The sequence below is a fragment of the Pleurodeles waltl genome, chromosome 3_1, assembly GCF_031143425.1.
Source record: "Pleurodeles waltl isolate 20211129_DDA chromosome 3_1, aPleWal1.hap1.20221129, whole genome shotgun sequence".
Lineage (NCBI taxonomy): Eukaryota > Metazoa > Chordata > Amphibia > Caudata > Salamandridae > Pleurodeles > Pleurodeles waltl.
In genome coordinates, this window is record NC_090440.1 from 746,240,738 (window position 1) to 746,254,962 (window position 14,225).

Consider the following 14,225-nt stretch of genomic DNA (forward strand, 5'->3'; position numbering starts at 1 on the left):
TATTTAATTATAACTTTAATCTGTTTTATATTTGTAAACCAAATGAGGAGTGTATTATGTATTATCAAAGGTTATGTTTTGCATCTTTCGATGGTGAGGGACGGATTTTATGGTTTCTGTTAATTAATAAACTAAATTTTGACATCTTTGACATTCAGATGTCTATGCGAATTAACTCTTAAGTGGCTTCTGGCTGAGTGAAATGAAACAACCTGCCCTCTTATTTCACTCTCCATGTTTGTTGGAAAACCTGTGCTCCCTCTGAAGGCAGCTATTTCTTTGCTGTCTTTAATTGCTGCTGCCTATGGAACATATCACAGTATTGTAGAAATCTATTCATCTTAGCTCACAACATGGTTAAATCCATGTCATTTGCCATACTGATTGCTTTCCTTTTGACCAGGGTGCAATCTTTGTCTCTGCGCAGTAATTATTGTTGAAAATGCTTCTTACACTTCTTCCCTCCCCTCCCCCCCCAATTGGTCTCCAGTCTATTGAGTCCCTAATCCAAACTACCCACCACCTTCCCTTTGCTCACTCCTCTCCCTTTGGTATGTTCCAATTCCCCCCTCCTTAAGGATATTTTAGAATCAATTTGCCACCTTAAATGCTGTTTTTCCACATTAATGTTTTCTCACTGCTCCTCAATCATCCTCCTTAGTTTCTTTGGCTGCCAAGACATTGGGTGCTATGAATTCTCTTCTGTCCTTCTATGCAGCCTTCTTTTTCTCCATAGGGAAGTGTTGCAAACCTTTAAAATCCAGTGTCATCAATTGTAGAATGTCACCGTTCAGGACTTGCAGCTTCGACATGATTGCCAACTGCTCCTTTGTTAAATTACCAAGTAGCGATTGACTGACACACGCAGACATTCCAAGGCACCAGACTTTTGAAGTGCTCCACCAGCCCACCATGGCAGACAATGTTTTAAGGGTTTTCTCTGCATCCCAGCCTCTTCAAACATCTGTGCTCCATGTGCACCAGTCTCCCAGTGGGCTTGGTATGATCTCCCTTCCTCATCCAGTTCTCCAGAGGATAAAACCTGCCAGCATAGGGCCGCCACCATATTGGCATTCCTGTGTAGTTAGGGCAGCATGTAGGGAGGAGAACTAGCCATTTTAAAAGGCACTGATGTAGGTCCCTTATTCCATTGATTGGATCCATTGGTTCGGTTTGTCCAATTCTGCAACACTGTATAGCAGACCCATATACCAAAATAAAATTCGGATTGCTTTCTCAGTCTGGAAACCATTGAGAAACTTGATCAAAAGATGTCTCCTCTTTGTTCAAGAAAATGCATATGCATAGCTGAAAAGACAATTAAGTTCTTTGGGGAAAAGCCTAGGACATGGTGTGCTCACATTGGAATTTTATAAAGGATTATAAAGTATTTTCTCTCCCCACACCTTAACAAGTTGAGACGCTGAAATAAGTCGTTTTTAACCTCTGTAGTTTATATGACTGATACTTTAATCTAAAAACCAAAAGACTGTCCTGCAGGCCATTGTCTCTGTCTTACTATGATAGCCAGATTTAGTTAAGTAGCCCTTGAACTGCTAGAGCATATCCTGGTAATCTGGATCAAACTAGTTTTATTCTAGGTTGAAACTGAAGGCACCTTTTCAATATTGTGGCTGATAAATGATAGCAGTTGCATGACCCATACAATTTGTTAACATTTGTATTACTTATTTAGTGCTTTATATTGGGGTAGGTCTGTATTTAATCAAGGGTGTGTATTAACCCTGTTGCTAACTTTGGGAAAATATTTGATCTGCTCTTTTGAGCCTGATGTATGATGCAGAAGGCGGGTGTCTTTAATTCTCGGCTGCTTGCTCTGTTACTCAAGCCTTCTGCTTTACTAATTTGTTTAAGGTATGCACAGAGGATTGTTCTCCTGGGGAAGAATAGTGTTTTGGTGTTGCTTTCGAATGTCTTGATCAAAGTGAGGGAGTGAGAAGCATTTGAGGGACCCCATGACTTTGAAAGTTCATGCAGTGAATCATTCTGGGTAGAATAGGTGAGGCTGATAGTTTCCATTCCTTAAATGCCTTCAGTTACGTTTTAGGGTTAGAATTCACATAGTGATGTCAAATACAATAGAAATCATTTTAGCAGAAATAATTCATTGCCATCAGAAAAGCAACATATCGGTAGAATGGGGACCCACTTCTATGTATCCTTAAATTATCCTAATTTGTAAGGCTGGTCCTAAGTATTTTTATAGGACTCTCACCCACCAGGGTTACTAGTTGCATGCTTTATCATGGAGTCCTTGTGCAGATAACTACTGGATTTGAACAAGCTCTATCTTTAAAGTCAAGGGAGCCCTTTAGTGTTCTTTTGGAAGGATTAAATATTAAAATAGTCTGATATCCTAATGTTGGTTTATTAAAGACTGTCTTGACAAGGTTAAAAACAGATGGCAACGCTTACTGGGAAAATGTCTCTAGTCAATGGATTGACATGTTGCAGCCAGCTTGCTCTGCCTCTAAGAATCATTTGACTTTCTTCAGGACCAGTTATAGATCCCTGGATACCTCCAATTTAGATGTATGTATATTTTTTGTGAGGTCCCTATATTTGTGGGTGTTTTCTACATCATCCATGCCATACATACAACTACTACTGTTATTCTTCAGGAGACCGTCTGTCTGTTAAGAGAGATACCCTTAATAATTTCATAGCTATGCATGCAGATTGTGGGTCACAGTGAGCACTGCGTGTTCATGTGTAGTGATATTGTGCACAAACCTTGTGAAAAAAGCCTTTCAATAAGGTTTGCAAAAGCCATTCTATTCAATAAGTCCATGTTTTCACTCATTGATAAGCACGCACCTTTCAATCTCCACACCTAGCTAAAAACTCTTACTGGTAATATTGGCTCTTGGTGCCTAATGATCTCCGAGGCGGCCAGACCTTATTGTCAGATTCCGGTGAGGAGAAAATACAAAAACAAGATATTGCATTAAGGCGTTGCAACTTTACTCTGTTTTTTGCAGACAACCCCCTGCCCCTTTAAAACTGCCTCATTTTGGTTCTTCAAACGTCTGCACTCTGTTGTACTTATATGGCTCTTCTGCACCTTGAATGTTGCTTACCCGTGTTTGTCATCATTTCTATTCTCTTATGTCTTCCGCATCAGGTGATCGGCGTACTATGTTCAGGTGGAGGCATGATGACGTCACTCATTACTCCTCGTGTTAAGATGTTTTTTTTTTTTCTGTTTTTTTTTCTGCTCTACTTCTTAACTAGAAATTTCACACTCTACCAGCAATACAGAACTAGTTTTCCTGTATGTTAAGATGGTACCAGATCAGTGTACCAGGAATACAGAAACTTTTAAACTCCGACAAGAATAATCTGCTCATATGCCCATCTCCACCCAAATCCTTTAAGCGCAATAATTGACTGCAGAAAATATGCTAGTTTCCATCCAAAACCATGAACAGTGAAAATTGACTTAAGGAAAAACTGCTGTAAATTTGAAGATTTTTAAGACCAGCAGATAACCTTACAAAGAAACATAGAGAAAGGGACTACCCAGAAAAAACTATTTAAACATCAAAAAAGAGCAAGGAATCATAAGGATTTGTATTTTTCCCCATCATTGTTTAACAATCAATTCTCCCTGCCTCTAATAATTTCATGGGGGTACAAACAGCAAATAATACCAGTAAGAGATTTTCTCAAGGTGTTAACATTGGAAAATGCATGCTTATTGGTATATGAAAACACTGAGAAATAGGATATTACTCACCATATTTTTGAAACCTTATGAAAAGGTCTTGTTAAAGTGTTTGTGCACAATATCACCACACTGATAGTTGAGTGTGCAGTACTTACTGTATGACAAAACATGTTTATATACAGCTATGAAATTAATGAACCTACTGAGGAATACAATCAGTAGGTTTGTGTGTGTGGCGCAAATGCTTAAAAAAAAAATCAAATACCCACAAATAATGGGATACTTGGAATAATACAAGTAAGCCCACATTGGAGATATCTAGGGATTCATAATTGGGCTTGAAGAAAGGCAAATTACACTTTGATCCATAACAAGTTGGGTGAAACATGTCAACCCACAGAATTTTACAGATACGTGTTGTTAGTGTCATGGTAGTCTCTAATAAACCAATAGGTTATTGTAGGCAATTTTAATCTTGGATCCCTACAAAAATACCAAAGAGCTCCATTGACTTTCAAGGTCAAGCCCATTCAAATAAATTAGGTAACATGCTTCCAGTAACCCCACTAGATGAGTCCTATAAAAACACTTGGGGACCACCCTTGCAGATTAGGTAAGAGGAAACGTAGAAGTGGGGTCCTTCTCTATTCATGTGTTGCTTTCTGATAATGTGTTCTTTCTCCTAAATATGATTTCCATTTTATTTGACATTACTGGGAATTCTAAGCTTAAAATGTCATTGGGGATAGATTTAAGGGAGAAACTCTACTAGTCTGACCAGTCCTGACCCAACAGGAATGTGCATCAATACCTCAATCATTCGAAGTCTGATGCAGTGGTATAGTGATGAGTTATGACATAGCACAACAAAGGGTGGTTATTATGGAATTCTGGACATTGAAATAATTTGTGACTATTGGATCCGTACTTGAGGAGCTTGCAAATTAGGGTTTCCATATGAAAAAGCATTAGTCTCCATTTTTTTCTTTTATAGCTAGTCTTAGTGAGGGCGTTTATTCTTTACTAACCCAGCACATTAACTGAATCTGAGACAGTAGATCAGCTTGGATGAAGTAGAAAAATTTGAATTGGTTAGTTATTGATAACTTCGAGGTTGAGGACTTGAAGATGAATTGATTTATATCATACATGTCCTTCACTTCCTTCTGATTTAAAGCTGAGCTCCTAACGTCTTATAGACACTGAACAGGAGAGATCCATTTGTCAATCTTTCAGTCTAATGTACCATATGGCTCTTTGATGTAGGTTTGATTTTAGCAAGGAACTTTACAGTAGAATTGAATATAGAATACGCAGTGTTCATTTATTTCATGCAACTACAAGATCTGTAACCCTCTGGTAGGGTACGTTTTTCTATGTGCCAGGCCTGTTGTCCAAGATCCATTTGGTTGAATATTTGTACCTTTTGAGTGAGCTGGTTTCTGATTACCTTAACCTGGTGACCTTAAAATATTTTTGCAATATCGTTTGGTTAAAGGCAATCTGTTACCTATCCCTTTGGTGCTGTTCCCCCCCCCCTATACCCCCCCCCCCCCCAAAATCCCCCCCCCAGCTTCCAAAGATATGCCCTACCGCCAGTGTACTCATTTAGCTTGGATACACTAGTGTACAGTGTCCCTAAATCCTAGTTTTTGCTTTATCAGTCTCATGCATGTTGCATCCAGCATGTTCTTGATTATGATTTGAGAGGTTTCTTTTCCCCCCCTTGTAGGAAGTTGGCTCTGTATATACTATTTCAAAGTAAGAAATTGTGTGTACAGACTCCAAGGGTTCCCTTTAGAGGTAAGATAGTGGCAAAAGTAGATAATTCTAATGCTCTATTTTGTGGTAGTGTGGTTGAGCAGTAGGCTTATCAGAGGGTAGTGTTAAGCATTTGTTGTACACACACAGGCAATAAAGGAGGAAAACACACACAAAGACTTACTCCAGGCCAATAGGTTTTAATATTGAAAAATATATTTTCTTAGTTTATTTGAAGAACCACAGGTTCAAGATTTACAGTTAATACATTAAATGTAAGTTACTTCAGTTAGATACTATAGGAACTTTGAATGAAAGCAATATCACATAGTCTTTGTAAAAATGGCAATAAGCTATTTTCAAAGTCGACACCGTGCAAAAATCAACCGTTCCTCGGGGAGGTAAGTAAAGGTTAGATTAGGAGGTAAGTAAAACACTTACAAGTCTCAGTCCTGGGGCATAGGCAGCCCACTGTTGGGGGTTCAAGGCAACCCCAAAGTTACCACACCAGCAGCTCAGGGCCGGTCAGGTGCAGAGGTCAAAGAGGTGCCCAAAACACATTGGCGCCTTTGGAGGACAGGGTTGCTCCGGTTCCAGTCTGCCAGGAGGTAAGTACCTGCGTCCTCGGGGGGCAGACCAGGGGGGTTTTGCAGAGCACTGGGGGAGGGGGGACACAAGTAGGCACACAAAACACACCCTCAGCGGCACAGGGGTGGCCGGGTGCAGTGTGCAAAGCAGGCGTCTGGTTTTGTATAGGTTTCAATGGAGGGACCTGGGGGGTCACACTAGCGGTGCAGGCGGGCACGGGGGGTGCTTCTCGGGACAGCCACCACCTGGGCAAGGCAGAGGGTCGTCTGGGGGTCACTCCTGCGTCGAAGTTCAGTTCCTTCAGGTTCTGGGGGCTGCGAGTGCAATGTTGGTTCCAGGCGTCGGGTCCCTTGTTGCAGGCAGTCGCGATCAGGGGGCGCCTCTGGATTCTCTATGCAGGTGTTGCTATGGGGGCTCAGGGGGGGTCATCTCTGGTTACTCACGGGCTCGCAGTCGCCAGGTGTCCTCCCTAAGGTGTTGGTTTTCTGCAGGTCGAGTCGGGGGCGTCCGGTGCAGAGTGTAGAGTCTTACGCTTCTGGCGGGAAATGTGAAGTCCTTGGAAGTTGCTTCTTTGTTGCAAAGAAGTAGCTGGTTTTGAACAGGGCCGCTGTTCACAGGAGTTTCTTGGTCCTGTAGTCCAGGGCAGTCCTCTGAGGCTTCAGAGGTCGCTGGTCGCTGTTGGATGCATTGCTGGAGCAGGTTTTTTAAGTTGGAGACAGGCCGGTAGGGCTGGGGCCAAATCAGTTGTCATATTCCTCCTTCTCTTCAGGCTTGTAGGTCAGCAGTCCTTCTTTCTTCAGGTTGCAGTAATCTGATTTCCTGGGATCTGGGGAGCCCCTAAATACTGAATTTAGGGGTGTGTTTAGGTCTGGGAGGGTGGCTACACCCTCTATGTGCCTCCTCCCTGTGGGGAAGGGGCACATCCCTAATCCTATTGGGGGAATCCTCCAAACTTAAGATGGAGGATTTCTCAAGGCAGGGGTCACCTCAGCGCAGGACACCTCAGGGGCTGTCCTGACTGGTGGGTGGTGACTCCTGGTTTTTCTCATTATCTCCTCCAGCCTTGCCGCCAAAAGTGGGGGCAGTGGCCGGAGGGGCGGGCATCTTCACTAGCTGGGATGCCCTGGGGCGCTGTTACAAAAGGGGTGAGCCTTTGAGGCTCACCGCCAGGTTTTACAGTTCCTGTAGGGGGAGTTGAGAAGCACCTCCAGCCAGTACAGGCTTTGTTCCTGGCCACAGAGTGACAAAGGCACTCTCCCCACGTGGCCAGCAACATGTCTGGTATGTGGCAGGCTGGCAGGAACTGGTCAGCCTACACTAGAAGTCGGGTAGGTATTCAGGGGGCATCGCTAAAATGCCCTCTGGGTGTATGTTACAATTAATTGCACACTGGCATCAGTGTGCATTTATTGTGCTGAGAAGTTTGATACCAAACTTCCCAGTTTTCAGTGTAGCCATTATGGAACTGTGGAGTTCGTGTTTGACAAACTCCCAGACCATATACTCTTATGGCTACCCTGCACTTACAATATCTAAGGTTTTGCTTAGGCACTGTAGGGGCATAGTGCTCATGCACTTATGCCCTCACCTGTGGTATAGTGCATCCTGCCTTAGGGCTGTAAAACCTGCTAGAGGGGTAACTTACCTATGCCACAGGCAGCGTGAGGTTGGCATGGCACTCTGAGGGGAGTGCCATGTCGACTTAGTCATTTTCTCCCCACCAGCACACACAAGCTTTGAGGCAGTGTGCCTGTGCTGAGTGAGGGGTCCCCAGGGTGGCATAAGACATGCTGCAGCCCTTAGAGACCTTCCCTGGCATCAGGGTCCTTGGTACCAGGGCTACCAGTTACACAGAACTTACCTGAGTGCCAGGGTTGTGCCAATTGTGGAGACAAAGGTACAATTTAAGGAAAGAACACTGGTGCTGGGGCCTGGTTAGCAGGGTCCCAGCACACTTTCAAATCATAACTTGGCATCAGCAAAGGCAAAAAGTTAGGGGGTAACCATGCCAAGGAGGCATTTCCTTACACCCCTGAGATGTGTTCCCTCATGCTGCAGCAGGGTGTGCTGGCCTGGATCAGTCAATAAGTTGGCAATACGTATAGTAAGGCGGCTGACATCTGTGTGCTGGCTCCAGGCAGTGCCCCTCCTGCTTTTGCCTAGTTCAAAGAGCTAGTCTTCAGTCATTAAATGAATGAGGTCTTTAGCCTGCTGTTTGCACCGTGGAGCTTTTTGAGTGAAGTTTTGTTTTTTGCATTTCTGTATCTGTTTCTCATGTGTATTCTTGCACAGGTCTTGATTTACTGTCTTGCAATGATCTATTTTTACTTCGCTTCTTGTTCTTGCTGTTGTGGCATTGCCTGGATTACTTTGCTGCACTGTATATATTATGTCTGCTTTATTCTCTTGGATAGTTTGTATTTACATAAATGAAGATATAAAAAATAATTTTAGCATTTACTAAGTTTGGGAGGTCATTTGGATTCAAACTTTAACTGTAGTCCAATAAAACCTTAAATACTACATGATATTCCCACATCAAATAGTAACAATAATTTTTGAATCCTAGTAAATGGAAAAACTGAGCAAGCACTGGAGGCAACTCAGCTTTGCCTAAAACTCCTGCATCCTTCAACCCGAGAGGAGTTCAGAAGACTGCTGTATTTCATAGCTGTTGCAGCTGATCCATCTGAATTTAAACTGCAGAAAGAGGCAAGTGATTCCTATTTTAAGCATAGTTGTATAGTTCATCTATATTTAGTTTATCTAAATGTAATTTCTACCTTATAACATGACCCAAAATTCGCAACAGAATACAATTACAAATACATTTTATTTCATTTTATTCTATATAAGGGATGTTATAAAGGAGTCTTAGGTTAGGCAGAGGTTTAATTAGCTGTAGCTGTTTTGTGCATGCACTTTGGATAGCAGGTCTGTGCCATGTGAAGTGGGCCAGCTGTCCTCCTAAACGAGGTCGCCACCTCATTGAGGCTGTGTTTGAATATCTTTCATGCCCACTGGGAAGTAAAGTTTTGAAAAATCATCTTGATAATTAGATGTTCAGAGTCGTTCATCAGACAATTTCTCAATTTTTCAGTCCAGGGAAGGAATATGTACATTCTATCCTGCAGCCGTTTTTGGGCCTTAGCAAAAATAGTCTCAAAAGCTTTTTCTACCTTACCCAGTGATGCCATCAGTTTAAGTGCATTGTCATCACTGTGAGGTCTTCACCAGAACGCCATTTTAAATGTTTTTTTAACATATATCCAGTGCTGGAACTGGAAACAAATTCTCCGGGAACCCATAAATTGGAGGTCAGGGTGTGGCGGAGAATGGAGGTGGAGTCACAAGGGGCGGAGCTTGGAATGCAGAGTCTGACAGTTAACTTAAACATATGTTTAAACAAAATGTGCTGCAATCAAATGACAACAAGGTTGCATGCAACAGTAAGTCCATTCTGGTTTACTCATTTTGTCGCAAAGAGCCTGCATTTTAAAATACTTACGGAGTTAAAACACTTGCTGCAGACATCATTGTGTGCCCAGAAATGTTGTGATTATAATCGCGGTAGACTAACTCTAGTGCTAAAAATCAGTTCTGGGAGAGGTCTGTTTTTTTCTAGTCACAGGTTTGACTTGTTAAGTAGCATAGAGGGTAATGTGCCTGTTGCAAAGCACGTTGCTTAAAATGCAAATCACAGATTTGTATGTTATGTAGATGGTAAGTGGGGTACTGCATTTTGACACAAAGTTCATTTTGTTACTTCCTGTTCATAAGTTACAATCATTATAGTACAGTGATCTATTTACTGGCATCAAGAAGCTGCATGCAAACTAAGTCATGGGTTTAGATCTTTATTGTTTTTTCTTCTCAATCTGTTCTAAGATTACAAAAAAGGGTTAATTTGGGAAGTAATAAAGTCCTGTTAGTACCGACCACCACAATCGTTGTGTATGGTTTTATAGCCTTACTTTGTGTATCTCCCAACTGTTCACTCTTAACATATAATAAAGTGTGGATGCTATGTAAGTCTTACAAGTTATTACTCATTGTGTTATGTCACATTACCTTACATTGATTTACAACACTTATATGATTTTTTTGTGTGTGTTTCTGCCTGTGATGTAAAGTGCTCAGACACTCTACACTGGGATGAATAGCCCTGTAAAATAATTAAGGGATAGAAATAGTAGGTGCCATTTACTTTGATATCTGTGTAATTATTATAGGTATTATTACAGAAATCTTGTGTTTTTACAGTGCAAGCATATTCCTTAATCAATCATGGTATTTATAGAGCGTGCTACTCACCCGTGAGGGTCTCAAGGCGCTAGGGGCGGGGGGGGGGGGGGGGATGTGTCACTATTGCTCGAAGAGCCAGGTCTTGAGTCGCTTGAAGGCGAGGTGGTCCTGGGTAGTCCTGAGGTGGTTAGGGAAGGAATTCCACGTCTTGGCTGCCAGGTAGGAGAGGATTTCCCTCCAGCGTTGTTTCGGCAGATGCGAGGGACGGCGGCAAGAGCGAGGCTGGTAGAGCGAAGTTGACGGGTGGGCGTGTAGAAGGCGAGGCGGCTGTTGAGGTATTCGGGGCCTTTGTTGTGGAGGGCTTTGTGTGCGTGGGTGAGGAGCCTGAAGGTGATCCTTTTGTTGACGGGTAGCCAGTGCAGGTGTTTCAGGTGGGCGGAGATGTGGCTGTGGCGGGGTGCGTCGAGGATGAGGCGTGCAGAAGCGTTCTGTATGCGCTGAAGACGTTTCTAAAGTTTTGCGGTGGTTCCTGCGTATAGGGTGTTTCCGTAGTCCAGGCGGCTTGTGACGAGGGCGTGGGTCACAGTTTTTCTGGTGTCGGCGGGGATCCCACAGAAGATCTTTCGGAGCATGCGAAGTGTGTGGAAGCAAGAGGCCGAGACGGCGTTGACTTGCTTGGTCATGGTGAGAAGGGGGTCCAGGATGAATCAGAGGTTGCATGCATGGTCTGAAGGGGTCGGTGCGGTGCCCAGGGCCGTGGGCCACCAAGAGTCGTCCCAGGCGGACGGGGAGTTTCCGAGGATGAGGACTTCCGTCTTGTCTGAGTTCAGCTTCAGGCGGCTGAGCTTCATCCATTCTGCGATCTCTCATTCCATCCTGTAGGTTGGTTTTGGCGGTGGCTGGGTCTTTGGTGAGGGAGAGTATCAGCTGGGTGTCGTCGGCGTAGGAGATGATGTTGATGTTGTGTTTGCGAGCGATGTCGGCGAGGGGGCTCATGTAGACATTGAAGAGCGTAGGGCTGAGCGAGGAGCCTTGTGGGATGCCGCAGATGATCTTTGTGGGTTCCGAGCGGAAGGGCGGGAGGTAGACTCTTTGGGATCGGTCCGAGAGGAAAGAGATGATCCAGTCCAGGGCCTGTCCTTGTATACCGGTGGAGTGGAGGCGGGTTATTAGGGTGCGGTGGCAGACGGTGTTGAAGGCAGCCGAGAGGTCAAGGAGGATGAGGGCTGTTGTTTCTCCATTGTCCAGCAGGGTTCGGATGTCATCAGTGACTGCGATGAGGGCGGTTTCCGTGCTGTGGTTGGCTCGAAAGCTGGACTCAAAGGGGTCGAGCAGGTTGTTGTCGTCTTCGAGGAAGTTGGTCAGTTGCTTGTTGACGGCTTTCTCGATGACCTTGGCCGGGAAGGGGAGGAGCGAGATGGGGCGGAAGTTCTTCAGGTCGTTGGGGTCTGCCGTAGGTTTTTTCAGGAGAGCATTGACTTCCGCATGTTTCCAGCTCTCGGGGAAGGTGGCAGATGTAAACGAGCTGTTGATGATGCTCTGGAGGTAGGGGGCGATGATGGCGTCGGCTTTGTTGAAGATGTGATGTGGGCACGGGTCCGAGGGGGCGCTGGAGTGGATGGTGTTCATGGTGGTTCTAGTCTCTTCTGTGCTGATGGGTTTAGGTTGGTGATCTTTTGGCTGAAGAAGGTAGCGAGGGAGTTGCAGAGTTCTTGTGAGGGCGTGATGGAGTTGGAGCTGGCGTTGGGATTGGAGAGCTCTTTGACGATGTTGAAGAGTTCTCTGCTGTTGTGGGTGTTCTTGTCCAGTCTCTCTTTGAAGGATGCTCTTTTGGTGGAACGGATCAGCTGGTGGTGTTCGCGGGTGGTGATTTTGAGGGCTGACATATTTTCTGCGGTGTGTTCTTTGCGCCAGGTTTTTTCCAGGTACGGCAGGTTTTCTTGGATTCTCTGAGGGCGTCTGTGCGAACCTTATATGGGGAGCTGAACGAAGTTTTAAAAACCTGCCTCCAAATCAGTCTTATGTACTTCTGAAGTGATCACATGCTGAGTACCTTTCTTTCCCTCCTTTGCTTTGGCATCTAAGTGTTCGGCACCAGATAGCTCCCATCCAGTATTACCCTCACACAACAGGAGGGCTGGTAGGTCTTTAAATGAGGCCTTTGTTTTGGGCCCAGCTGGAAGTGTAAATAAGAAGCCTTCTATGCTGCCTGCACATTGCTGCTTCAAACGGAATGCAGACCACGCACTGGTGCTACTGAAATGTCGCAAAATGACACCAGGACAAGTTCAGCATGTTTCCCTGGATCAGCTGGACCCCAGGCACACCCAAGAACAGCTGCCAGAACAGGGATACGGTGCAATCCCCTACAGTCCAACACCCTACACTTCTACGCACTAATCCTCCCTTGCAACCTTTAATGCTTTTGTAACAGCATCACATCCTCCAGACAGGTTGATAAGTTCCATTACAATGTTCCTCTTTGTGACGTGGCTCACAACACACTTGATTTCTTTTACCTGAACGAGAAAACGTCTCCTTTTTTTTTTTCTTGCCGTCAATCTTCTGCTGCTCATTGGATTCTTCAGTCTGTCTGAGGGTTCTTCAAGTTTGGCGTAGAAATTGAGTCCTCAAATTACTTCCTCATTTACAGTTACTTTGGTGGAGGTAAATCCTCAGCAAAGGTTTTCTCTTTTCTGTGTCTGTTCAAGCTCGATCGTTTATAACCTGCCAATAGGATGTTCACCTTGTCAAGGATAGAGACATCAGCTTTTTTTTGTTACCAAAAACATCTGAGGCCAGCTATTGTTGGCTACAGCCAGCAGTACATTCTACCTAATTTCTTTCTTCCAGCTCAGTGACGCACAACTTGGTCATGAAGTTCAGGAACGTGTCTTGCCGCCTAGATGTACGAGGTGATCCTTCCTTGAGTTAAGCTCCATTGGGCGTAATAGGAAGCTTAACATATAAGCGAGCGAAGGATTGTTTCTTGTGTTTTCTCTAAACACAGACTGCTCTTGTCCTATTTTAAATGCTATTATTGCTTCCCTAATAATTGCCATTAGCATTCCATATGATTGGATTGAAAGGATAACTGAGGTGTGTCCAGCTGACCAATGCTAGGAATTTGGGTGAATGGGAAATGTGCTGAGCAGAATGCTACATGTGTGCAATGCTGGCTGTTTGTAAGTTTGGATCTTAAGAGTTTAAATGGTTTCTGGTTCCACCAGAAGGTGGTGGCATTTCGCATTTTAGTAGTTTGAGAGAGGTGCCTCGATTACAGTATTTAATTCCCCACAAAGCTCATTTCCCATTAAGTTGCTTTCGGTGCTGTCATGTGATTGGTTATGGGGGGGGTCAGTTAATTAGGTGTGTTGATGTTCATTTTTTTGACTCGTTTTAATGAGCTCTTGGATGGCAAAAGATGTGCAAGCTGGTGGAATTAGGGTTTAATTGTGAAGAGGTGTATCTGACAGACAACTAGCTGCAGATTCCTTACTTTAGGACTCTCCCCAGGCACCAGACTGGATCTGGAAAAACTCTTCAACAGTACCTCTGCGTGTCGGTAGAGGGCGCCATGCGACTCCCTATCGATGTCATCCACTGGATATGACGTCGACAGTCCATATAATTGCTCAGCTCACGTCAGTTTCTTTTTTCTTTTTTTTTTCTCTGCGCTGCAATGCGGATCCAGAGAAGTGGTTCCTCTGGCCATTTAACCTTCCTTTTTTTGACTAAGATGGAACTGTATGTATGCCTTCTAACTTTAAATCCTGTGCTTGACAGATGTCGGTCACAGATCCCCATACTGTCTGTATGTGGTACTGTGGTGCCCATCACTACACTGACGATTGTGACGGCTGTCAACATTTGAGGCCAAAAGCGACAAGGGAGAAGATGAAGGTCCTGGTGGCAGTTGTTGACTTCCCAGGACTTCCTT

General features: G+C 44.2%; 1 protein-coding gene across 2 annotated transcripts in view; it reads left to right on the forward strand.

Annotated features, from left to right (window-relative positions):
* The window catches only part of DEPDC7 (DEP domain containing 7), a 217,186-nt gene that overhangs the window by 178,744 nt on the left and 24,217 nt on the right, over window positions 1-14,225 (forward strand). For both annotated transcript variants that reach the window (XM_069223519.1, XM_069223520.1), the window contains exon 6: window positions 8,610-8,752. In XM_069223519.1, coding sequence (XP_069079620.1) covers window positions 8,610-8,752 — 143 coding nt within the window. The remainder of the gene's footprint in view (window positions 1-8,609; window positions 8,753-14,225) is intronic.